Source organism: Corvus kubaryi, unplaced genomic scaffold (assembly GCF_017639235.1).
Source record: "Corvus kubaryi isolate FWS band 111438036 unplaced genomic scaffold, C.kubaryi_AGA036_p1.0 37398, whole genome shotgun sequence".
Taxonomy (NCBI): Eukaryota; Metazoa; Chordata; class Aves; order Passeriformes; family Corvidae; genus Corvus; species Corvus kubaryi.
Genome location: NW_024581137.1, coordinates 7,755,052 through 7,781,234, shown reverse-complemented (window position 1 = coordinate 7,781,234; position 26,183 = coordinate 7,755,052). Strand labels below are relative to the sequence as shown.

General features: G+C 39.3%; 1 protein-coding gene across 3 annotated transcripts in view; it reads left to right on the top strand.

Moving 5' to 3' along the window:
* TPK1 (thiamin pyrophosphokinase 1) overlaps positions 1 to 26,183 on the top strand; it is a 309,265-nt gene that overhangs the window by 88,325 nt on the left and 194,757 nt on the right. For all 3 annotated transcript variants that reach the window (XM_042043467.1, XM_042043466.1, XM_042043465.1), the window contains one exon: positions 26,034 to 26,103. In XM_042043467.1, the coding sequence (XP_041899401.1) occupies positions 26,034 to 26,103 (70 nt within the window). The remainder of the gene's footprint in view (positions 1 to 26,033; positions 26,104 to 26,183) is intronic.

The window sequence follows — 26,183 nt, the reverse complement described above, 5'->3', positions numbered from 1 at the left end:
TAACAATAATTTGTTATTACTGTTTAGGATAGCCACTTAAGTAGTCTGAATTGGGAGGACAATAAAAGGTCAAGGTGTGAAATGACTTCCCTGGAGTCGCACAGGCAATACAGCTGTAGAAGAGTAGTGAACTGTAGCTCACAGGTAGCTCATGAGGTTTCATCCTCATGCTGCGAAAGCAAGCTCATTATTCTTTGTGTTCAGACATTTTTTAAACAGGTATGGTCTATCTCGTAGGGCTTTGATAGAAATGTGTATATTCCTGCTATCCATGTGTTAATTGCATGATCAGTGTTCCAAGCTCATAAGCACCCGTTCTCCCAGTGTCGCTCTGCTCATTTGTGGGTTTCTTGCAGGGGTTCTTGGCCTGGCTACAAACTTAATTGTTTTCCACAAGGCAAAACTCCCTCTTCTCTGAGGTCTTCTTCCAACAACAGATGTTATTAATCATATATTTATTGTATCCTCTGATTCAAGGCATTTGATAAGCATCCACACTTCCTTGAATATATCTGCCTTGGAATTTATGTGCTATATATAATGTGGCAGCATAGCTACATGATGTTCTATACCAATGGGGCTATTTTTGAAGTACTTTAGTGAATGATTTCCTATCATCATCTTCCATTTACCTTTGTTTTGGTTGCAACCTGCTAGTGATGAACAGATCTGATTTGGGTGAAAGTTCACTACTAACTTAATTATCTTTTATTCAGTCCACTGGATTACTGCAATAAATGCTGATTGCTATCTCAGTCTCTTTCTTACCCTTTCTGCATTTGCACTGCAGATTGTCTGCTAAAAATGTGCCAGAGTTTTTTTTTAGCTTGCTCTGAATATCCTGACTACAGTATTCATGATTGAGTCGATCCTGTAGAATTTACAATGTGGAGTTGCAATATTGGTCTTAGAGCAAGAAGAGGGCTGCAGTCAGACAAATGTTTCTACCTGAGGTTGCATATCTCCTGTATGACCTTCTGCATGACCCCTATTACAGGAAATGTTCCCATGTGCCTTCCAGCATTTTAAGCTGGAATCCCAAAAGGCTCTTGTTTAGAAGCTTAATTAAGATTTTGGTGCATAAATGAATGGCAGTGTGATTCCTTCTCCTCATGTTGTGTTGAACACCAGCGTGTTACCTGTTTATCTCAGCTTTGACCTCTGTGGATAGAGGGTGAATGTATTAAGTCTAAAACTGGTTAAAAAGTACCTGTATTCCTTTGTGGAGTAAACTTAGTTTTACTTAGTTTTGGATCTTAATTTTGCTTTTTTTTAAAATCCTACATGCTACACAAAGCCAACTTTCAGGTTTTCATCCAAGTCATGCTGTTTTCCCTTCCCACCGCGGCAACAAGAAGTGCTTTCCTTGACTCATGCTGTGATCTGTACTTGTGCTTCTGAGAAACCTGACCTGACTGTGCTGGAGTGCTTCAGACTGAAAGATTGACCCGTGACTCAAAGTGGTTGAGAATCATGTATTCATTTACCTTCTCATGCCATTGTCACAGTTGGCTTAATTTCTTACGTGAAAGTTAACTTGAAGTAAATTTTCTGGGTTGTACTGTCTGTGCCATAACTTATGTTGTACTCATAGAAAGAGCAGTTTTCATTCAAATCTATCAATTTTGTATGTCCCTGACTTTCAGTGTTACCTCCAGCTATGAAAAAACAGTGCAGCAGGGTATGCCATGAAATGACCTTTGAGAGGGCTTTGGAAGTGGCAGCCTGGCACTATGTTTCTGAACTCTTATTTAGGAACTTAACTACTTACACTTTGCTAGCAGAGAAGAATACTCTGTGGCTCTGTTAGACTTGGCTGATTCTCAGAGCAAGTCTCCTCTGATATGTTGTTTCAGGTGTGAAATTCAATGTTTATAATCTGAGAGTGTTCCTTTAAAACAGTTTTTATTGCACCTGTACATTTTTTAGTGTGCAACTCTGAATGTTGCATGACCAACACTTTTGCTTTTCAAGTGTCTTTTATAAATCATGGCACATTGATATACTGTCACATCAATAAATTAGGTTTAGGGACTAACCTAAATAAATGCCAAAATCATTAGCAGTTAATTAACCTTCTGTATTTCTCTCCAAATTGACTTCAGTTTAATTGACGACGTGGGCTCAGTTCACTTGCTGTGTGCTCATACAAACAAACAAAACGTTCATGACACAGAATTGAATGATGTGGAGGGGGAAGAGGGAAAGTAAGGAAAAGAATGGAAAAGATGCATGAACACGTCTCCATCAGAGAGTACCAGCAGCCAAATATTAACTGTGTGGTTGGGGCAGCAGAGCTGGGAAAGAGTGGGTGATGTTTAACTGTGCTTCGCTTGCCCCTGGCACCCAGTAAGAATATCCTGTTGGGCTGGGTGGTAAAAGTTTCAGCTTACTAGGGTTTGTTTTGGAGTTGTGTTTATATATATATATTTTTTTTTCTAACAAAAATAAACACAAAGATTCCTAAACAGGCATGATAGCTCATAAAAAAATATTTGCTTTTAAGTCAGCAAGAGGCTCCTGAAGCTATGTTCATTCATGTGTTTTTATTGAACTTAATAATAGATGATCTTTTTTTATTCTTGTCCCTTGCTTCCAATTCACAGATGGACAGCATAGTTCATCTAAGCTTGCTAGAGAGCATGAAAATGACTTGGTGTTGCTTCTTTGGCATGACCTTAATTAAAGATGGCATTTGTTTGATGTGTATGGCAAAGTGTGAAATGACTGTGGTTGCTTAGGTACTGGAGTGTTTTGTGCCCTCATCCGGGAACCTGTGTTGGGTACTTGGCCTCTGTGCCATTGTGCTCTGGGCAATGTGTTAGTTGCAGACCACAGCAGAGGTCTCTGCCTACATCATCCCAAGGAGGATTCCACAAGGCTCTCATGTGTGTAAGTGGTACTGATGTGAATGATTTTCGAGATCTGACCTGAATTTGACTTCATGGTGGTGGCAGTTTGTTAATGCTTTACTGCAAAATGAACCCTTTGGAGCTGTGCAACTTTAAGCCAGTCCTGCTCCCTTGCATCATGGGGAAATGTCCATTGTAGGGAAACCACAGCTCCCTGATTGTGACTGCTCTGCGTGGGTTGCTCTTTGTACTGATGGCTTAAAGTATTTTTTAATAACTTTTAATAAAAGCTGGATCACAGAATCACAGAATCATTTAAGTTGGAAAAGACCTCTAAGGTCATTGAGTCTAACCTTTTACCAATCCTCACCTTGTCAATTAGACCATGGCATGAAGTGCCACTTCCAGTCGTTTCTTGGACAGCTCCAGGTGATGACCTCACCACCTGCCTAAGCAGTCCATTCCAATGTTTAACAACCCTTTCCATGAAGAAGTTATTCCTGATGTCCAGCCTGAACCTTCCCTGGCACAACTTGAGAGTTATGTCCTCTTATCCTGTCGGCTGTTACCTGGGAGAAGAGACTGACCCCCACCTGGCTACAACCTGCTTTCAGGTAGTTGCAGAGAGTGATAAGATGTCCCCTGAGCCTTCTCTTCTCCAGGCTAAACCACCTCAGCTCCCTCAACTGTTCCTAATAAGACTTAAACCTTCCAGATCGTTCATCAGCTTTGTTGCCTTTCTCTGGACATACTCCAGCACCTCAATATCTTTCTTTTAGTGAGGGTGGCCCAAAACTGAACACAGAATTTGAGAACTGGCTTCACCAGAGCCGAGTACAGGGGAACAATCACTGCCCTGGTCCTCTGGCCACAATATTGCTGATACAAGCCAGGGTGCCATTGGCCTTCTTGGCCACCTGGGCACACTGCTGGCTCATGTTCAGCTGGTGTTGACCAGCATCCCCAGGTCCTTTCCCAACAGGCAGCTTTCCAGCCACTGTGTCCCCAGGCTGTAGCACTGCCTGGGGTTGTTGTGGCCGAAGTGTAGGTCCTGGCACTTGGCTGTGTTGAACCCATCAATCCAGCCTGTCTAAATCCCTCTGCAGAGTCCTTCTGTATTCCAGCAGATCGACTTGGTGTCATCCACAAATTTATACTCAACCCCCTCATCCAAATCATTGATATAGAAATTAAACAGGACTAGGCCCAACACAGTTCCCTGGGGGACACTGCTGGTGACTGGCCACCAACTGGATGCAGCACTGTTTGCTGTGACTCTGGGCTGAGCCATCCAAACAGTTCTTAACCCAGCAAAGAGTGCAGCCATCCAAGCCATGGTGTGCTAGCTTCCCCCAGAGAATGTCATGGGAGACAGTACCAAAGGTTTCCTGATGTCTAGTTAGACAACATCCACAGCCTTTCCCATCACCCACTAGGCAGGTCACCTGCTCATAAGAGGAGATGAGGCTGGTCAGGCAAGATGTGCCTTTCCTAAACCTGTGCTGGCTGGATCTGATCCCCTTTTTGACCTGTAAGTGCCATATGCTTGCACTCAAGATTATCTGTTCCATAACCTTCCCTGGCACCAAGGTCAGGCTGACAGGACGGTTTCCTGGATCCCCCTTCCAGCCCTTCTTGTGGATTGGTGTCACATTGGTGAGTTTAACCACCCCACTGAATATGAATGATTCAAAAATAATTGTCAGGAACACTGTTGAAAAAACAGATCTTTCACTTGAGGGCTTTGTTTTCCTTGTTTTGCTGCCTCATAAATAAATACTGCTATACTAATGTTCTACAAATAGTTTAGCATAATCTATTACCTTGAATTTTACCACAGTTAATATCAAGGTCCATATAGCTAAAAGATCATTCAAAATATTTCTGAAAGAGCATTTGCTGTTGAAAAGATACTGTATTGACAATAAATATCTATCTCTGCTTCCACAAGAAGCTTACATAAATATAAAAAAGGTTTTTCTCTTGTTAGAAAGAATGCTAAAAATATTTTAACTTTGCAGTGTATATGTATATACAGTGTTAATAGGCATAGAATCAATTTGTATGTGCATGTATAAATAAAAAGTGCAGAACTTGGTTTGGTGTATTTTTTGTTTGTTTTTGTTGGTTTATTTAGGACACTCCCTAAAGATTCTAGTAGAGTAAAAATACTTACCCTCCCAAAGAAGGGGATATCAGAATTATAGTAGACGATTCCAGTACAGATGACAGTAAAACATGCTGCTAGGTCTACATGAGCTATGAAAGAAAAATTTCCATTTTCTTTCACCTGGAAATTAATTTTTGACTGCTAAACTTGTCTGGATTATCCTGTTTCTTTTGGAATGGGTCTTTAGTAAAAGTTCTCATTGATCTAGTTCTTAATATATGTATTTTTTATTTTCTCCCTTGAGATGCTTATATTAAGTTTAATGACTTGGAAACTGTGGTGGAAATTCAAAATTTAAAACTCACAAGAAGTAACATGTTAAAGCTGTATATTTAAATCCACAAGAATTTGCTTGCTCAGTGACTATGCTAATAATAAGTTATGTTTATAAATGTACACACAGAGACTCTCTCACCTTACTTATTTCTCCTCTCTTTTTCTCTTATCCCCTTTTCTAAGTTGAGCAGTCCTTGAGGGAATTGGCTTTGAATGTACTGCAGCACTGCTGGGAAGTGGATTTGTGTTAATTTTAGATGGGTTTTAAGCTTGCTGATAACTTTCCCTTCTGTGATGAGATTTCCTTTTATTAGTTAATGCTGACTTCGCTGCATTTGGACTGCATTCTCCATTGCTCTTTATGAGTAGCAAAGTTACAACCACCATAAAAGCAAAGAGCATGGAGGAAGAAGAGGTAGAATAAAGAATTTATTTTCCTGTATTTGGGATTACCACATAACTCTCAAATGGTAGAGGAAAGTGGGTTTTAATGGGCCCCCTTAAGTTGGGGGTGGGTAAAAAAACCCAAACAAAAATAAAATTACTTACTTAGACTTCCTCTGCGTCTGTATTATTGTCATTCTTGTTTCAGACTAATGATTAAATGATGCCTTTTTATTTATTCAGATTTGATTAGTAGGAGTGAGATTTTAATATTTATTTTCCTTCTGTGTTAACAGTAGTTTGACAAGAGAGATTCAAGGTGAGCTGGATATTATAGAGTAGAAAGGGAGATTCAGTGGCATCCATGTGAAAATACTGTACTGTAGGGTTCCCACATTTGAGGCTTGCAGCATATTTCTGTTGAATGGGGAGTAGGTGGAATTGGATGAATTTCTTTCCTCCTTTATCGAATCATAGCCCACCACTTGATCCAATAACAAACTCTGTGGCTTATCTTAGCAGAAGAAATTGAGAATTTTGGTTAAAGTTTGATTCTGGCTGTTTCCCAGATATTGCTGTTTAGCTTTGCATTTAAAAGATACGGAGTATATACTTTAGTCTGCTTTTTATTGCTCAGTTTTAAGATGAAAAGCAAAGGAGAGTTTCTCTAAGAAAAGTTATAGCACATATAATTTTCTTTCCCAATCACTTTCAATTTTGTAATAATTTGCTTGTTTTTAAAGTATTTTACTTATCCAGCTCTCCTGAACCTGAGGTGCAGTATCATTATAGTGCAGTTTAAAGACTAAATAAAAATTGCTCAGTTTGTAGTATCTCAAGATAGAAGAAGAAAAATGTTTGTTCTGAAGCAGTGATTTCTGGTGCTTCTTGACTTCTGGCATTTATGTAGGCAAATTTATGACACCAAATTTAACACTTATGTGAGAAAAGCATTTGATTTGTGTTAATATTGAGCAAAAGGAGTATATGCCTGCTGAGAAGACTAGTGAATGTGTGCAGAAGGCACAGCTGAAGTAACTGATCTCAACTGAACATAAATAACATAAAAACCTCACTAAAGAAAGATACCGTGGATGATACTAAAGGCCACACACACTTAGATGTTCATAACATGAAGGGCATAGCAGCTTTTTGATACAGATGATGTATACCCATAAATAGAGTTGAGGTGAATGATTTTTTAATGGATATTTTAAGATGATTTTGTGGGGAAAAAAAAAAAATTATGAAGATTATGTTTCTGTAGCCTCTTGTACCTTACTTGTCCTTCTGAATTTTATTAACATGTCTTTTCAGGCTAAGCAGATATCTTGGAGATACATATTTATGGACTTTTCAGCTGTCTTTTCACTGTTGGTTTGAACATTCTGTCTTTGATAAAAATCCCTTGGACTTCGGTGCAATAACAGATGGCTTAAAAATGAGGGCTGAAGACGTGCAGTATGAACAAACCATGCACATGTGCCTCTCGGCGATGGGATTTTAAATAGCTGCAGCTGTATGGATTCACGTGAGCTGAAGCTGAAACTTTTGTGTTCTAGCAGTAGGACACCTTGGAAACTTCACACAACGAACTTGAAGGAGAATTACATTTAGCACAGCACTGCTCACTTTGTTATGGAGCTCGTCAGGTCAGGACATGGCCCAAGCTACTATGGACCATGTCACAAGAACATTAAAGGTCCCTTGGCCACCCACAAGGCACATTTCTGATATTATGGCAGTTGCAGTAACAAAATCTAGTTTTGCTTTTAGGTATGCTTTGCTGTTTGATCACTTTAACTGTTTCTAAAACTATCCATGCTACTAGACAAAAGTAAGGGAGAAGAAAAATATTTTTAAATGACAAAACTACTAAAAAGACTGGTTTAATGTTGCCATGAAATAGTAAATAAAAACCCAGGTGGAAATTTAATATTCTTTAATACTTCAAGCAACAGTGTACTGAGCATATTGAACATCTTGAGCAGTGATCCTTTCTTTCTCATTGCACACATTACACTCTCCTTTTTTTTCTTACATTGTGATTACATTTCCATACATTACCACAAACACTTCTCTAAAAGTCATGCCTTTTAAAACAGAAGCATTCAGTTTCAAAATGGTTTCTGGTTCTACTAGTAAATATGGTTTTGAAACAGATTTCCCTGAAACTTGTCTGTCAAAGGCATATTGCAAGCAATATGTGCCTGTTATGTGTACGGATGACTATTATTTAAGCCCAAGGAAAATAAAATTTTAACAGGCCATGCAGTTCTTTCATCTTTAAAAAGAAAAAAAAAATAGGAAGACAGTCAAAATTCAATTTTTAAATAAATTTGGTGCCTGTTTGGACTGTAATCACTAATTTGATATTATGCTTTATAGGAAGTAAAACCTTTTACAACCTTATTCTTCCCTGACTGCAGTCTGCAGGATTTTCTTTCCCCCTCTAAAGCTGCTTCACACTGCAGGTATATATAAGCTGCTGTTGTATCTCCCCTGGTTCAGGATGTATTTTCAGAGTTCAGGCTTGACTTCTGCCTCCTAAGATGGATATAGCAATCAAGTGTCCCATTCCCCACGCCTGAGCACTGTCTGCAGGGCTCTGGCTGTGCCTGCTTTGGATGTACCCACCCCTGCTGTAGCTGGACACCTTCTTGGGTCACAGACCAAATACTGCTGGTGAAAACATCTCTGGGGTAGAGCAATGAGCCCATCACCTCCTGCCTCGCTGATCACAGTCTGGGTACAGTCCACAGAACAGTAAATAATTTTGGCACCTTTTTTTCTGGTCACAGCTCAGGATCTTTGCTGAACTGGTAAACAAGAGGTCTTGCTTGCACAGAGGAACAGAAAGAGATGATGATTTTCTTTCCCAGAGGTTGTATTTTATTAGATATTGTACAGACATAAGTGAGAGAGTACTGCTGCATTAGGGATTGGCATTAGCAACCTACAGGTTGCTTCCAGTGGGTATTGTGTTTTGTAGATACTATGCTATCCATTTTCTCTCTGCTTTGTCTGTCTTGTTTTTATTAAGGTAGTGCCTGGAGAGGGTCGATATGCCAGTCACTGTAAGCACAGAAGGTCTTAGGCCAAGCTCCTGTTCATTTTAAATTGGTGGGGTGGGGGTGGAAGAGAGGGAAGAGAGAAGAAAGAAAAGACGTAGGTAGGTATTTTGCTTGCCTGATGCCCTGCAGTTTGTTTTGTTTTACTGTCACCAACTACCACCATGGTGTGGTGGTATCAGCTCTGGTAGCAGTGTGAAATTGTACCTTAGTGCCTAATTGGAGGAGGAGTAACTTGTGTTCACACTCCAAGTTTTTACTTCTCCCTGCAGGAAAACTGTGAATGTGCTTCAGAGAGGGCAGCATAAAACCTTTGTAGAAGGGGGGTTTTTTGTTTCTTTTGTTAAAGAAACAAAACAAAAAAACCTCCAAGTATGCTCTACATGCAGCTTTAAGGGCATTCCTTCATGAAAAGCTATTTTACTGGCTTCTTCCAGGCAATGGCTGGAAACCTCTCCTTGCTCAGTTTGCTCAGCAGGTCTGCCGATCTGCAGCTTCTGCCAGGCTGTCGGTGCAGGTCCTCAGCACATTCAGGGTTTGCCCCAGTACCCATTTCAAGTCTCTACACAAATCTTTGCTTACTATAGTGTAAATCTGCTTTAAAGTGTTCTTTTTAAACTAAGGTAGCACCTCTACTAGTAGATTTTGGTAGTGGTGATAAGAGCACTGACTTTTATATCTCTGGCTTAAAGCCATTTGGGGAAGTCAAGACCTTGTAGGATCTGTTCTTAGTAGGAACAGCCCTCTTTTCTGTCTAAGTAAATCATGGCACTGTAATTCTAGGAATCTCTGGACTGAGTTAGTATTTTTCTTGCCTTGTCATTATTTAAACTACTTCTCTTGCCTTGTTAGACTTGTAGTAAAAGACCAGTTCTTAATTTAGCTGGCAGTTTCTTTGTAAAATGGCTCAGTGCTGTAGCAGAAAATGGCTTTTTTTGTGTCAGTGGCAACTGAAGGCTAATATTTCAGGCATGAAAGAGTAGAAGGGAAAGACTACTTGACAGCAGGCTGAAAACCCTTCTGAAAAAAGCCTTCTCCTCTCACAGAGACGTCAGCCTCTGCAATTTCCCTCCAGCAGGAAGAGAAATGCACTACAGAATCCCAAAGGACCTGAAGAGGGTCAAAAATGGTGATCCCTAATATCAGCCTGTGGCTGAAATGACACACAAGTGAAGAGCTGAGCAGAGGTGTCTGCCTCTTGTTTTGTGCTGGGTGTAACCCAGCTGACACTGCTCCCTAGGAGAGGAAATATGCATAACCTGGGGTGGCTGGACACTAGAGTGACAGGAATTTATGCATGAATTTATCCTTAAAAGGCCCACTGCAAGAACTTAAAGGGACGATTTTGGTGGTTTGCAGCTGGTCTCGGGGGATTAAACAACTAGGTGCTGCATGGAGTTGTGTTTGTACTGAACAGCAGTAAACTCTTTAATGTGTCAAGAGGACTGAGCACTCAGTCAGTGGAAAACTACACATAATAAATGCTGCTATGCAAGCTGTTACCTTAATAGTGAGAGTTTCCATACCTTTTTTTTAGGCAGGTACATACTAGCAATCTGCTGTTTGATCATGTTTGCAACCAAAACACTTAGCACAAAAGGAGTGCACAGCTACCAGCTGCCAGGAATTTGCATGTTCTTCCTGCGTACCACGACGCATCTTTGCCTGCTTCTGATCTTGTCTGTGTCCCAGTAATTTACTAATTGCTGTACCTCTGCCTTGCAGCGACACCTGCTGCCAAGGGCAGGCTTCACAGAAAGCTGCTTCTAGGCTCAAAGGCGTCATTTGCTGCTCCCCAGGTGATTGCTAGTATCTTCTAGAATATATTCAAGTTCCTATCTTCCTTCTGATTCTGGTGTTATTGCAAAAGGAAAAAAAATGCCCCCCAGGGCAGCAGTTTGAACGCACATGGTGTGCATGTACCAGTCCCAAACTTAATGCCCATGGCTGCTTTTTGCACCAACTGTACGAGAATTTAATCTCATTTCATGGAATGTCCCCTACTCTGCAGGTGGGGTGGGATGTGTCGCTTCAGCACGAGGAAGTGTGTTGGTGGGCTTCAGAACCAATACAAAATGCACTGTAAATTACACATCATTCAGCAACAGCAAATTAGGGGGTGTGTTTGGAAGTGTACCCTCTGGAGTGAAGTAATTATGGGGCTGAAACCTGGATTTTGCTGAAGTACCAGTATTTGCTAACCACAGTCTTGACCCATTAGTGGACAGATTCATTCATTAGTGAGGGGCATGATTCCTGGCCTGTCTTTGATAACCTCCCTAATTCATATCTGGAACTGTTTGCACCTTATCAGATAAGGTGAGTCTTCTCTCTTCCCCTTTTAAATCCCTATTAGAGCTCATTTCTTCCATACCATGACAAGAAATTGGAGGGTTAGGGTCAGCTGGAGGACATTCAGGATGACTCATCAGTGTGAAAGGTGAATAAAAACCAGCAATCCCACTTCTTAAACTAAAAACCGAAAGTTAGGATGAGGCTGAGTGCTTTGGAAAATTATGTCAGTAAAGTACAGATATTTTTGAATATAAATGTAACTCTGATTCCCCATTTCTTTCTCCCTCCAAGCTGCTGTGGGGCTCATTCTCTCAGGGTGCTGGTAGCCAAATGGAAAGACTGAATGAAGAGAGCTCCTGGAAGGGCGCCACTTGAGTTTTGTTCAGAAAGACATAGATCTGTCAGCTGCAATCTTTTGTTCTTTCCTCAGGCAGATTTCCCAATAGTTTGGTCAAAGATTGAGCAAGAATAATTGAACTGGACATGCTAACTCTAGTATATGGGCTCACAGGTATGCTGCAAATCAAATGAGTTTGTGCAAAAAAAAATTAGCAGAATGTCTGCTGGCTAGGAATTGAAGATACATCAGGAGGGAAACTTTAGTGATATCCTCTTAGATGAGAGATTTTGTTAGTTTATAGTTCAGTGAAATATATTTTCCAGTGTCAAAATAGATAACTTACATCAGTAATAGAAAAATAACATTGTTTTTTCCACCATGAAAGTAATCCCAGCAGAGATACACACACTCTACCATGCTAATACAATTCTACTTTAATACAAAGTAGAAATTTAATATCATTCCTGAGATGTTACTATTGCATTATCAAAAATGAATTTCAGCAAGAGCAAAATGACTGATGTTCCAAACAATATTATTAAAATTTGCAGCATGTCTCTTATAGACTGCAATAATAATTTAAAGGTTACCTTTAATTATTTGTTGTGGGTTGTTGGGGTTTTTTTAAAATTTATTTTTCTGTAGGTTAGTTTTAATTATTTCTTCTTATATAAGCATTTCTTTCTTCATATTCTTATGTTTTAACAGAACATAATGGTGGTTTGCTGGTTCTCTTGTTTAGGTTTGGTTTTGGGCTTTTTTTCCCAAATGCATATTGCATCATTTTACTGTTGAATGGGTGGTGTCATTCCTCTTTAGAAGAGGTGAGACTGGAAATGCCCTGGTGAATTCAGCTGTGTTTGGGAGTAGATGTTTCTTTAAACGTTGCTTGTTGTTTTCGCTATATGTGAGGAAATGCACCCCTCACGCCTGGGAAGAAAAAGGATATAATTTGATTTCCTACCTGTACCCATTCTTTACCCTCAAGCCAGATGAGTGGTTCCCAGGGGGCCAGTGTTTGTCTCCTTCCCCTATAAAGGTGGCTGGGAGAGCAGCATCAGTAATGACTCAGTGTGGCCCTTGTATGCTGCTGGAAGTAGTCAGCCTCCTTGCACCAGGCACAGTGTAGTGCACAATTCCCTTCTCTCAGGGGCATGGGAGCCATTCAGATGGAGAGAGTGATAGCAGTGCTGGCTCTGCAGCTCCCTGGGCACACATACTCTCTCTGAGGCCTGTTTTCCTCCACTCTGCACCTGCCCACGGTGTGATACGGGCTTTGACAAACTGTTGGCATGGGAACAGCTTGGCTCGGTGGTCTCATCCTTGGTAGTGTGACAGGACAGTGCACGAGGTTATTGCATGTCGAGAGAAATAGCATGACCCTTACCCCTTTTATTCTTGCTTATGGTATGAGAACCTGTCTTTTTGCTTTGTTTTCAGAATTTTTTTCTACAAAGCCCCAGGAGGTCCATGCTCTTCTACTTATAGTTTTTACTTTGCTCTCACAATTGCTAAATTTTAAGTAAAGTAAACTAATTATGTGGTTCATAAAGCAGATCCTGGAATAGGAGGCAGTGGGGATGTGGAGCAGTAATGGGGCAAAACAGAGAGGGGTGAGGACCAGCTATATGCAGGAACCTCTCAAATTGTGGCTTAAAGCAGATACTATTTTATGCCCCTCCAGATAAGCCTTTTAAACTGTAGAAATTAGGTGTTGGGTTGGCTACAGGAGGAATTAATCATGTAAGGAAAGTTTGACCTTCTTCAGTTAGTCACAGCTATTGATTATGGTTTGCTAAAAGAGCATCAAATGTTTCTGAGACTGGGGAGCTAGCTGTAAAACCAAATTTCTGAAACTTCTTTTCTCTGCCAGGGGACTATTGATAGGCTGTGAATTGATAGTACTCAATTTTACCCATGAACAAGATAAATGAAACGAACAGAATCTCTAGTTCTCTCTCTTTTTTTTAACATTATTTTAGTTTATAAAGGTGGCAGTTTGGTCACCTTTTAATCTTTCACAGAGAAATCATTGCATCTTTAAACAAAAAGCCCCTTCAAATTGCAAAATCCACTAGAAGCTCTGTTGACTGCACCTAGCAGGTGGTGAGGCATTATGCAAATCTTTTTCCACATTGGCAAAACCATGCTTGTTGCCTTTATGGTACAGACGTACCTACATAGCATCTTGTGAACCAAAGATTCAAAGCTGTCTTTCCAGGTCTGTGGGAGAGTGAGTGCCATGAGTGAAACTAGGGCATTGCTGTTCCTGTTCCTTGCTAGGGAGAGCAGTCCCCTGGTGTTGGATGTTCAACCCTGCATACAGACAGCCATCTGCCATAGGGGCTTAGTGGTATATTATCACAACATGAATTAGAGCAATCTTTTCACCAAACCTCTTATGAGAGAGAATCCTGCCTTAAACACGTGATGCTGAAGTGGGCTGGCTGGACTTGACCTTGAGGGTCTTAGCTAATGCATGAGCAACAGAGATGTTTGGAAGTAAACTAGTAAAAAGCAGTGAGAATATAAATATTTTACATGAAAGTCCTTTCTTATGCATACTAATATGTGTTCATTGTGGAGTTGGATTTGGCTTAAGGCTTGTTTTTTTTTTTTTTTATGTAGGGTGGTTGTTTGTTTGTTTGTTTTTAATATTGTAATATTCAATATTTAAGGTTCAGGCTGGGGAATTCCCCTATATAGGGATGCTATCAGAGGCTTGGTCAAGAATGGAGGAGCACAAGGGAAGAAAACTGGGTATCTGGGGTAGACAGGAGTTCTCTTCTTTTAAAACATGGAGATGTGTGCCAGGTGAAAAGACTGACTTCTGTATAATTCTTGTGCTTCAAAGCCCTTTAGGTAATGATACTGTAGGCTCATGAAAGATGAATCCAGATTAAACAAGTAAAAATTAATTTTTTTAAATCATTTTACCAGCTCTTCACTAGCAATAGTTATTTAAACAAGGCCAAATGCAGGAACACACTACTGTAAATGAAAATGTTGTGTACTAATCTGGAATCTCCAGTACACCTGGCAGATAAGTAGCATGGGATTGGTACAGTGATTCAAATCACATTTGAACATCCTGTCTTCTAATATTTTCTGTTCCTGATAATGACGTGTTTAGTATGGACAGAGCTTGTAAATTAAATAGAATATTGATATTCTTTTTGGCCAACACTTAGCTGATTTAAATAAGGATATATTAGATATACTTCGGATACTTTTATAAGCCATATTTCTCTTGAAAATTTAACAGGGTGATAATTTCCAATTAAGTAGAAACACTGAAATGGAACACTTTTTATAGTAGTGCTCACAGGTACTGTATAGTTCTTGGGGGTCTTTTTCACTGAACTATTTTGAGAACAAAGAGCAGCAGATACAATATGTCATGTATTACCAATTGAACAGGGCTGTGTCTTGGGGCTTTGCTTGCTTGTTTCACAGGGAATGTGTTCTAAAAGCAGACAATCAGAATAAGCTCAGGTGTGCTAAATCTAAGGTTTTGTTTATTGAATGCGCAGGTTTCAACTACAAGGGGAAAATGGCCCCAAAGAAGAGGCCAATATTTCTGGTTAATAAAGATTAAGTAGTTTGACTTATCCTCAAGGGATAGCAAAGTGCTTCCATATTAGCATTAATTTAAAAGGGGGTATAATACAGTTAGATAGAAGGTAAATTAAACAAAACAAAGAATTCATACCTGGTTTGCGTGAATTCACTTCTGAACTGCAGACTTCAGTATATGCTGAAGTCCAGTCTCTCTTCTTCAAAAGGAAAAATACTGACAAAACTGAGAGGGAAAAGTTCTTTCATTTTTCACTTTCAGGCCTATTTATCTTCGTAACACATTGAAATTGAAGGCCTGGATCAGTAACTGTAGCATTTTGATAAAAGTCATGTGCCATTTACTGGTTATCTTTGTAACTGGAAACTAGACATGGACAAATCTGCTACTAAAACCAGGTTTTGAATAGTTTAGAACACTGAACAGTCCCAAATTTGGGGGCCAAAGTCCCCACTGAGCCTCTATTTTTCTGTTCACTCTAGGCCTTTCGCCCTTTTTGAAGCCTTAGGGAACTGCCATTGGGCTGTTCCAGAGGTAGAGGACAAGAGCTGTCTCTACTTAATGCAAAGATCTATAAATTAATTACCTGTTTGCAGCCTTGCTATGAGGAGCGTTGTCACACAGAAGTTTATTCCCCTTGAGAATATACACTTGGTTTCGTACAGTAAACTCTAGATTGCCTCCTACAAATATTTTTACTTGGAAATTTCATGTTAAAGTTCTTTTATAACCTTAATGAAGAGAGGTTTTGAAAGGAATGCTCTTGTTTCTTCATCACTTTTATGAGCTGGGACATTACTGCTATGCCATCTTCATTCATCACCAGAATTTCCACATAGATGTTGATTTTTTTTTTTTCAAGTACAATAGCATTGGTTTTGCATTCGTGTTATGTAAGAGAATTCAGATGTGAAATCCCATTTAGCACTCAGAAATGCCAGGCTCACTTCTCACTTTTAGTCTGGTTTGAAGCTGATTCTGACTGTCCAAATGATCTTTCTTTGTGTGTTGTGATGATTTAACATATAATTTCATCAAGATAGCTAAAAACTTCCAAAAAAATATTGTTGGTGCTGATTATTTCTTTTGAAAATGCTAATTCACACCTTCTATATTATTTTAAGAATGAAAATATCATATTTTGTGCATTCTTTGGGTTTTTCTACTATTTTATTAAATATGAATAATGAAAGAAATGTGTTTGAGAAAACTATACCATTGATGTGATGTTTTATATCAGGATACTAGCTAATACTAGCTGACCTTTTTTCTTGACTGTTGGAAAACTTAGCTAAAAGGAAGTGCCTAAGAAGAATATTATTTCAGTTTTTGATTTAGTTTATGTGGGAAGATTTTGGAGATCAAGATTAGTCTTGACGGAGATAGCTAAAACCCTTCTTTTCCTAAGAGGAGCATTTCATTGTAGTATGCATATTCATTTTCATCCTTGAAACTCTATTAAACTGCCACTACTAGAGTAATAGCAATGCAAATCCACTGCTTCCATGAAACCACTCTGGTTTAGATTCATGCAAATGCCAGTGCATATGTACTTGTAGATATCCCAAATATGAAATAAAGTAGGTAAGATAAGTCTTCTTGTAATTTTACATTTCCAGTTTCTTCAAAAAAACTTCCACTGCACCTTACCAGTGCCCAAATCTGAGACTTAAGACAACAGAATAGATGTGGGGGTCAGTCAGAAACAAGAGTGAAACTGTCATAAGTTAAATAATAACATTTAGGGGAGGGTGGGAGGCTTTGACCATTTCTCTAGATGGTGTTTTTAATAGTTTACTGTTACAATTGTTTGCTTGAAGGTATTGAACAGTTATCTGTTAAAAGTAGAGGAAATTATCAATACACAAGAGTATGTAGCATGAACATAGGTTATATTATCAAGGCATTAGAAAATAAATGATAAAGATCAGTTCCACTTGCATTAGGAAAACGTATTTACCATCCTAATATCTCCTTCTCTGATTTCTTGTTTGTCCCTCTTTTAGATACTTATTTCCAAACAACATTTAGACCAAGATCATTCTCTTGACTATTTTAAATAAGTTTTCAAGTAGGTATCAAAACATGCTTGATTCACTCAGAAATTTATGTGTTATAATAGTCCAGTTGTCTTTTAACAAAATTGGAGTTTCTGACTTTTATGAGCTCTGAAGTTTCCTTAGCACACAAAAGTTTTTGTTAGAATGATATAAATGGTTGTGTGGAAATCTGTTCTGGGCTCGTAAAAAAAGATGTGTGTTTTAGTAGCATGAGAATTAATATATTTTGTGCAATTTAAATAAGCGTGTGATTAATTTTTTTATGAGTTGCTGGCTACTGCAAATCCAATTTAGACAAACAAAATTTGAAATCTAAATGCATTAGCTGAAAATATTTAATCATAGACATGAACATGAACTTACCATGCTCATTGCTTTACACTTTCAGGTTGGCTTGAATTATAGATGCATTTTGTTGAGTGGAAGCAGAAGAGACAGCAGCACTGATCTGGCTGTGATGAGGAACACAGAGTTGCTGGTTGCCAGCAGCAGCCAGAAACTATTTCTTCTTCTTTGCTGTTTTAGCACAGCTGACCACCCTTTTCCAAATATTGCTTCCCTGCCTGCCCCACATCCTTCTCATTCTGGGGTAGGGAGCAATGATTTCATGAAGTCTGTTACTGCTGATGCAAGGCCAGATCAAAAAAAAAACAAGCTTCTTTTTTTTTTTTTTTTCCCTCTTTCCAGTCTGATCCTTTGTGCAAATGTAGACTTATAATGCTAATAAAGGTGATTATATTTTTTTAGTCAGGTTTTTTTCCATACAGGAGTAGAGTCAGCTTGTTACTAAAGTTTGTCTGATAACAACACTGACCAGCAATTAAAAATTGCAGGCAGTTAGGGTATTCAATCATGTTTGTAGCTGTTCCTTTTCCTTCTGTCAGAAACCAATGCTGCAGCAACTGAAAATAGGAAATGAAGAAATAAAAAGTTGCATTCAAAGCTTGAAGTCAATGGAGGTTACACCAAATTATTAAACAATATGATTTTAAAACTTCAGAAATAAAATTAATGTTGAAGCCTCTCCATTTCACTTGATAACCAGGTAATGGATGCAGAAAAAGCTAGCTGCACACTCCTGCAGTTATTTCACTTTCGATTATATTTCAATGTTGGTGTTTGTAGGTATAGGGCCCCGGTAGACAGGTTATAGTAAAGTTTTGTTGGTGAGGTGCATCGTACTTGCAAAGCAATGAAAGCAGGAGTTGTTTGAAAGGCTACCTGATGGGATGTATTGTGAAGGATCAGCAGCATTGTGTCTGTAGGGGTTTGATATTTGAGACTCCGTGGATCCTTCATCAGCAACGAGGGGCAACAGAGGCAAGGTCTGCAAACCAGGATCCAACCCAATGCCTGCCAATGTGTGGCATTACAGGAAGGGCTTGTGCATCTCTGGGGAATTCCTGGTATCAGACCAGACTTCAATAAGATGCAGATATATGGCTGTAGAGAGCTTGTTTTCCTTCTCACTCTGGCAAATACAGATTTAAGGCCCAGGTAGGACTTCCTGCTTTTGTTTCAGCAGCTCGTTTGATTTGTGAGGATCTTAGATTTGACAAATTATTCTTTAAATACACTCAAAACAAGTAGTTTATCAGGAAAAAAAGTCAGGATTAATAATATGCACTTCAGTGCATTTTTCCTTTTTTTGGTCTGTGCCCTAATCAGTGTTTTTTACTGTTACCTAGTAATAATAGATGTGTGCTCAGGGCAAAAAGAAAAGCTGATTAAATGTTATATTATTGCTTTAGCTGTCATTTTTCAAACAGAGAGCAAAAAGTCCCAAGAAAATAAAAAGAATAAACTTCTTCCTGATTCTTCCCCCAGTGGCATCAAGCCACATGACCTTGTCCTGAAAAGGTCACTTAGATTTTAATGGAAATGATGGCATCAAGTACTTTGTTTTATGTTTGAGCTCTCTCTGGTTTTCCCTGTGACACAGCACAGGGATGCTTTGCTTGTGGAGCCTATTACAGCGATGGGTGTAAGGCAGCACAGCAAGTACCAGAGCTCTTGGGTTTGACAGAATAGGAGAATGACAGAAAAGAGAAGACAAAATCATATCCTAAGTGAGGCTTGTAGGAATATTAAATCTGACTCCTGACAAGAGATTGCTCCAAACCCAGCAGCCTTGAATATGAATCATTGTAATGAACTCTGCATGGAAGTGCTCCTGAAGACAGTCCAGAAACTCACTTTTAGTGAAATTGCAGTTGCTCCCCTACCTCTGTCTCTGACAGCATATTACTGCTACTATGTTTACTGGTACTCAAGGTTTTTTGCTTGAATTTGTGGGTTTTGGTACTTAGGAATTTATTTGTTAAAGAGTTATCTGTTCCTTTTTTTCTTTTTTTTTCCCAAATTGAGCTTTAAGATATAAGTTTTCCTAGAATTTTCTTTTAAAGTAAGATTTTGTTCTGGTGACTGTAACATTTTTGGCTAAAATTCAGTGGTGGTTTTTGTTTGGGGAAAAAATGGTTTCATTTTCTCTGTTTTTTTTTTTTTTTTTCTGTGTGAACTTTTTAGAGAGAAGTGGCTTTAGGTCAATATTGAATCAATGCACTGAAAAAGAATAGTGTTCCTCATTCATTCTCACGTTGGTTTCTTCCTTGTCTTCCTTGTCTTAGTGAATCCTGCCTCTGCTTGGCTGAGATCTCTATGACATTTACAGCTCAAAGCAGAGTGATTAAAGAAGCACAGCAGCTTTATAGGAAACATGTAATTACCTTACCAGAAGCACAGTCGTTACACATCTGAGATCCATAGTCTGTCCATATGGGAGCAGGCTGCCAGCTCCAGTGTTGGTGATCCAATTGCCTCAGGGCTTCTGGGTACCTATGTTCTTTGATATGGATAGTTTAGAAGTCATGGTCTAGGTGTGAGACATTTGTAGCTGGGGGATCTTTCTTGGATACACAGACAATTTTAGAATAGCAGCCCTCTGAGTGCGACACCTCAGAGCTTACAAGCCCTCAAGTCTGCGATACTCAAAGATCTGTCGCTAACAATGAGGCCTGTGCTAATACCCCCACCCCACCCCATCTCCACACCTCACGAGGTGCACAAAGGGATTTGGTGTGAGCATTCCTCTGAACTCAAGGGGAATTTATGATAGGTACCTTTGCACAAATACAAAGGGGTGTACACATCATTTTATCTGTGTGCATACGAATTGATTATAGTATGAATGTTACCATCTCAAATCTATAGTTAATCATTGTTATAATAGTAGGGAACCCTATCAAATTGCTATGTAAATATTAATTACTCAATGACTGAGTGCTGCTAAGCCCTTTTGCACCCTTATCTTTGCATCCATATCCTTTTCACCCTTACCCCCTGTAGCATTCCCAGCTTCCTTGTAAATCATTTCAAATTGCTTCTAATTTGATCTTCCTTTGTATGCTTTCATCTTCGTAGTAAGTAGTAGAGTGAACCTTGTCATCAAACTATATAAAGTTGTATTTTCACAAATTCATATTAAACCCTGCTTTCAACAATGTCTTTGATGGTATTTCTTTAAGCAGAAAAACCACTCATTTGCAACATAAGGATGGACCTATTTTAAATAGTTAAAAAGCCTCATAGCAAGACCAGTGTCCAACCACAAAGCAGAAAACTATTATGGACTGGTAGGTGATTTGCTAAACAGAGCTGCAGCTGACAGAAAAGGGATGTCTGCAGTGCCCTGTAATTGATACGGAATAGCAGTTGCAAACAGTTCTGATAACACAGGTGGAAACACATGGGTGGGAGGGAATATTTTGAGATGCGATTAGATCCCCTTGCTAGCAATCTGCAGCTGTACAAAGCCATGGGTTTGTTAAATTTATTTTTGCAGTTTCTGCAGGACAGAGGAGAAAATGAGACAGCACATAAATACAGATTATGTATTTTGTTGTTGGTAACTGCTATTTTTTAGTAATACTGGGACAAAAATGTGTTGGCCCTATGTATCAAGCCAACCAAGCAATTCTCTGCGTATCTACCATTTATTTCACATATGTATTACTACCAGCGCTCCAAGTCATTAATTAAGCAGAGTTCTCTTATGCATAGATTTTGCTGGCAGGTTAATTATGGTTACCAGGCTACTGAATCAATAAATGAATGAGGGAAACAGATTGCATACCTAGAAGAAGTTGTGTAAAATTAGAAAAGGAACAGAGGGGCTATACTAAGGCAGTTTAAGGACAGCTGTCACAAATTTGAATTTAGGCAAAAAACACTGATTTATTTCAAGATCTGTTTGGAGAAGATTATATTTTAAACGCTAATTGCAAGGAATAATAGAATAGGAATTATGAGGTTAGGCTTTTCTTTCCCAGCTATTGGTACTGTTTATAAATGTATTCCCTTTTTACACACTCATCTTAGTCTGCAAGAGTTACATCTGTTCTGTGGAGTCTTTTGCCCCACCTGAATTTGCAGGGCTATTGAATATGATAATATACTTGCTTCTTTTCTGCAAAAAGCACCAGAACTAGTTAGCTCACAGCCAAGACCTTCCTTTTTGTGTTTGGTATGCTGCTCATATCCTGTCTCACAGTAAGTTTTTTATATTTGCCATAGGGGCAAATGTAAATGTAAAGTAAATCGTTCCCAATATTTTTGTTGTGTTAGAATAATTTTTGTAAAAACTAATAATTAGCCCTAAAATTGGTGCCTCAAATTCAGTCACTAAAGGGGAATACTTCACTGGTTACTTGCAGAAGATGCACCATTTAAAAGGAAGGGCATTGTTCAGAAAGGCTTTTGTTTCTTCGTTCATGTTACCTGTGAGAAACTCTTAGATGTGATGGCTTGGTAACATGCTCTTTAGGTAATTCTCCCTTGGCATAGGTAGAGCTGAGGGGTATTAACTCTTGCCATAATTTCAGACACTGCTGGACTGAACACATGCTGCTCCCAATAACTTGGGAAGCAGTTATTGACAGTGGCATTGAGTTTCCTCTTCTGCACAATAAAACAGTTGATTTTTTGATTATGTCTCCCTGGCTAGTTCACTGAATGACACTGGAATTATATGAAAAAGGAATCTAGCAGATAGGAAAGGCGGTAATTCGGCAGATGGAGCTGTTTCTGAAGAGTGGAGCTTAACACAGAATATTCAGATAGGAAAGGTGGTAATTTGTGGTAATGCCAAGGAGTGCAGATTCACATGCTGAGCTGGGGCTGCAGCACACTTGTGTCCTTATCCTCTTAGCATCATCTCTTCTAATCACAGAAGCATGAAACGGGCTCTCCAGCTGAGCTGGGTGGCCAAAAGCACAGACCTCCTCTGCTTCCAGTTGTGCTGGTTGAAAAAGCTGCAGCTCCCAATTGCATGTCACAACGTTTTTTCTGGAGGTGTTGGTCCTCCTGATCCACCAGAGCTCAGTGAGCTACATGGGCAACCATTCCTTAGTATGTCTCAATTCACAGAGGAAGGTTAATTGCCTCTCGCCCTCAGATAATGTCTTTGGTTACTTAGTTATTTCTGATGTAGATAAGTTAGAGAGTACTTCCATGTGCGGCCCACCTGGCAAATCTGAGGGGTCTCCAATAATGTGATGGTACCCTCTGGGCCAGAAGAGATGGTAAGAGCAAGGCTTTTGGTGTTCTGACTGGACACTTAAGTTATTCTTCACTGTATAAGCCCCACCATCCACTTTGGTCACCCTGGAAGATAACTTGCCTTCAACCCATTTGTGACCCTTAGCACTTCATCCCTCTGTGTCACTTTCCACCTTTTAATTTTTTTTTTTTCCATCTGTTTAAGTTGAAAATTTCTCAGAAGAAGGTGTTTCTGTTTTCAGGATGCCAAGCCAAGCAAAACAAAGCCCAAATCCTGTTCAGGTCTTTCAATTTCTGCTGAATTAATTAATGAGGTTTTGTGTGAGCTGTTGCGAAGTGCCTAGAGACTGCTAGATTTACCGACACAGTTGCCAGGGTGCACCTTGGCCAAATAGTTGTTTGTAAAGCGATTTTGTTTCTAATATAAAAGGCACTGTATAAAATCAGTTCCTGTTATTTTTCATAGAGAATTTTCCATCCAAACTGTAAGCTTAGAATTGCTGACTATCTCCTTAAACACTTCCAGATAATAATGATACGTATTCTTCCAGCTAACATATATCATTACTTTTTATCAAGCAAAACTTAGTTCATAGCTGTAGAAATATTATGATTTACTGGCTTCCAGCCAATCTGTTAATTATGTGCTAGTTCCTTAATGCAGCTGGGGCTTTGTTTGATTTCATTGTAAGTTATTAACTTGCTGATAAAGGATCAGTACCTCATAAATTGTTTCTCTAAATAACTTTACAATGCTACAGAAGTTTGGTTGGGTTTTTTTCTTATAAATAAGAATAAATATGTGGGGGACACCTTTAAATTGCAGTTATATAAGGCAACAAATAGTAGCCCCATATCTGTGTGAAAAACATCCAAGTGTCATAGATCTGTTACTTAGGCACCTTCCTGTCTTTGGGAGAGTCTCAGTACTTTTACATATACCAGACTGATTGAAGGCTGATTTGTTTTGTAATGCTTAGTTTGATTTTGGTTTTTTGGTCATGTTGTTTTAATCAGATCAGATGAAGAGATCTTGGGCCAGGCTTCACTTGTGGTAAGTCCATTGAGAGAATTTACAATAGTTAAGGCTCTGGCTGTGTTAAAGTAATTGAGACCGATAATAGACTTTAATCTCTTTGCATGTATCTCATCCCATTCTCTTTTCTTTTTTTTTTCCCCAGAAGTTATAAAGTACCTGTTTTTTTCAAATGTGGAAGAATAGATGGAAAACTCACTGTTTTCAGAAGGAAAACACTATGACTGTCTGGGAATGCCTGGGAAGCATCCTTTAGGCAGGTTATGTACCTTAGGTCCTAGGCCTTACTTAGATGCCTTCTATCTGCTAAATAAGCCAGTGGACAGGATAGCTGACTTAGGACAGGTATTACACACTCTTCTTGCAATGGGCCATTACTATGTTCTGTGTGAGCTGAACTCCCTGAGACAAGTTAGCAAATATGCCCAGGTGAAAGGAAGTATATCAATCCATTTTCAGCTGTAACCTCAAGTGAAAGGAGAAGTTAAAATCTTCCAGTCAAACACAGCAGGCAAGAAGTGGTGTTCTTGTCTTGTGATGTTGTATTCATCAGACTGGATGAGGCACTTGCCTGAAACAGTGAATCACCATGGTAAGTGGCTGGCAAGCTTCTAGAATAATCTAGAAATTACTTCACCTAATAAGATTTGTCAGGATCAAGTCTGCTTGACCTTGGCTTGTTAGTATGGGTTCAGGTGGAGGCTGTAAGGAGTGGGTGAAGTGGTATAAGGAGACAGAGAAGAGCACGGTCTGTACAAGAAGGCTGAGGGCAGTAGTGCTTGCCATAGTAGGTACTGCAGAGGGCAGGAGCAGAAGCTGTGCTAGAAGCAGTACAGAGGAGTACAGTGCTGGTTCTCTGCTCTGCTCATGGCTTCAGCCTAAAGGAAAAAAAGCTGACATACCCAAAGCTACCTGTGATGAACTGGTAGCTTTTGTGTTGTCCTGCTTCCTTCTTTTTTATTTTTTCCCCCCAAAAAAGCCTCAGCCAAGGTCATGCGTACTGCACAGTAGATATTCATTTACAAACACTGCCTGTGGTGGGAGTTCAGCACCCACATAAGAAAGAATGACTTAAAGACAAGAGAAGTTATAGAGGTGAACTCTGTTGTCCCTATTTGTATAGGCTGGCTAACTAGGGGGAGAGGCAGATTGCCCACCTAATGTACGCCAAAAGGAAAGATACAGGTTTGTATAATTGCTGAGGGGTGGTTCTGACTGAAAAATAAACACTAAAGGAAAGCAGCTTTAGCTGAAAATTGGATTCTCGGCAGCAAGAAGTGTCTGATCTGATTGATTGTATCTTTTTTTAACTTGTCTCTCCTCTTTTTCCCCCCCCAGCCCTGTGACTTTCAGCCCTTTCAGGATTACCAGTCAGTCTCTCTTTGCCTGGAAGGAACACTCTGCCCCAGTGTGGAAGCGATGGCTTCTTTTATCTTGTGTGCTATAGTTATCTAACTTGTGCATCTCAGAGCAAAACTGATAAAGACTGCTAAGACAAGATGGTCATTTTCAGTCTTTAATAGCTTATCAGGTTTTAACACCCTCATGAAAGAGCTGTGTGTTAGTTAAATGATGATGAATAGGGAAGCTTATGAATAAAATATACCAATTTATATTTGATTTTGTAATAATAGTGTTAGACTTGTCTCTTTTCTCTGACTTAAGTCTATATAAACAATGGGATCACAAGAGAACAGCATGTCTCTGCTTGTTTAAATCAACTGGAATTAGTGGCACATGCCCTCTGTGGTCCCCAAGTTATCTGGGAGCACTGAAAATTATTGTGGTTTTATACCAGGATAGTCCAAGATTTAAAGCTAAGATCTGACCCACCTACTTTATATCAGAAGATTCAAACAGTCTGTGGAACAATACAGGAACTGTAATAAAGTTACCATTTTTGTGTCATAGGAGGGGAAAAAAGAGAAAAGGGTATTGTCATGATTAACTCTTGGTTATTTTTTTTTTTCCCAGTTGTTATGCTGGTTGCTGTAGAGCCACCATAGGGAACTTTCTGCCTGGCTGAGAAACAGTTGTGTTTACAGTGCAAGTTCCCACTTGTGACAAGGTGGAGGATCCATCCATAGGTGGAGGGTGGGTCCTTTCAGGTTTTGAATATTTACCTGTCTTGTAGTTTAAGCTGGCTGGGCAGCAGGTTCAGATGGATAGAAATAAGCTATTTGCAACTACAGTGGCACAGTCAGATGAAGATTGGCACTAGTCTGATAAAAACAGTTCAGATTTCTATTTAGAGAAACAGGGAAAGCAGTCAAGTACAGGAAACTAAAAGCCATACAAGATCTCAAGCTTATTCCCTATGCCACTATGAACAATTAAGTTTATGCAGCACTGTCAACTGGTTGTGAGCTTTTGTTTATAATACAAATGCACTGATGTTCTCTTTCTCCACTTGTAGCTGCCCTGAGAGCTTGTGCTGATGGAGGTGCCAATCGTCTCTACCACATCACTGAAGGGAGCCAGGAAAGGTATGTGAGCAATACACTTGAAGTCATTGAAGTCATCTTTTCTCAATGAAAGTAAAATGTGGAGGAATGGGATCTGTTCA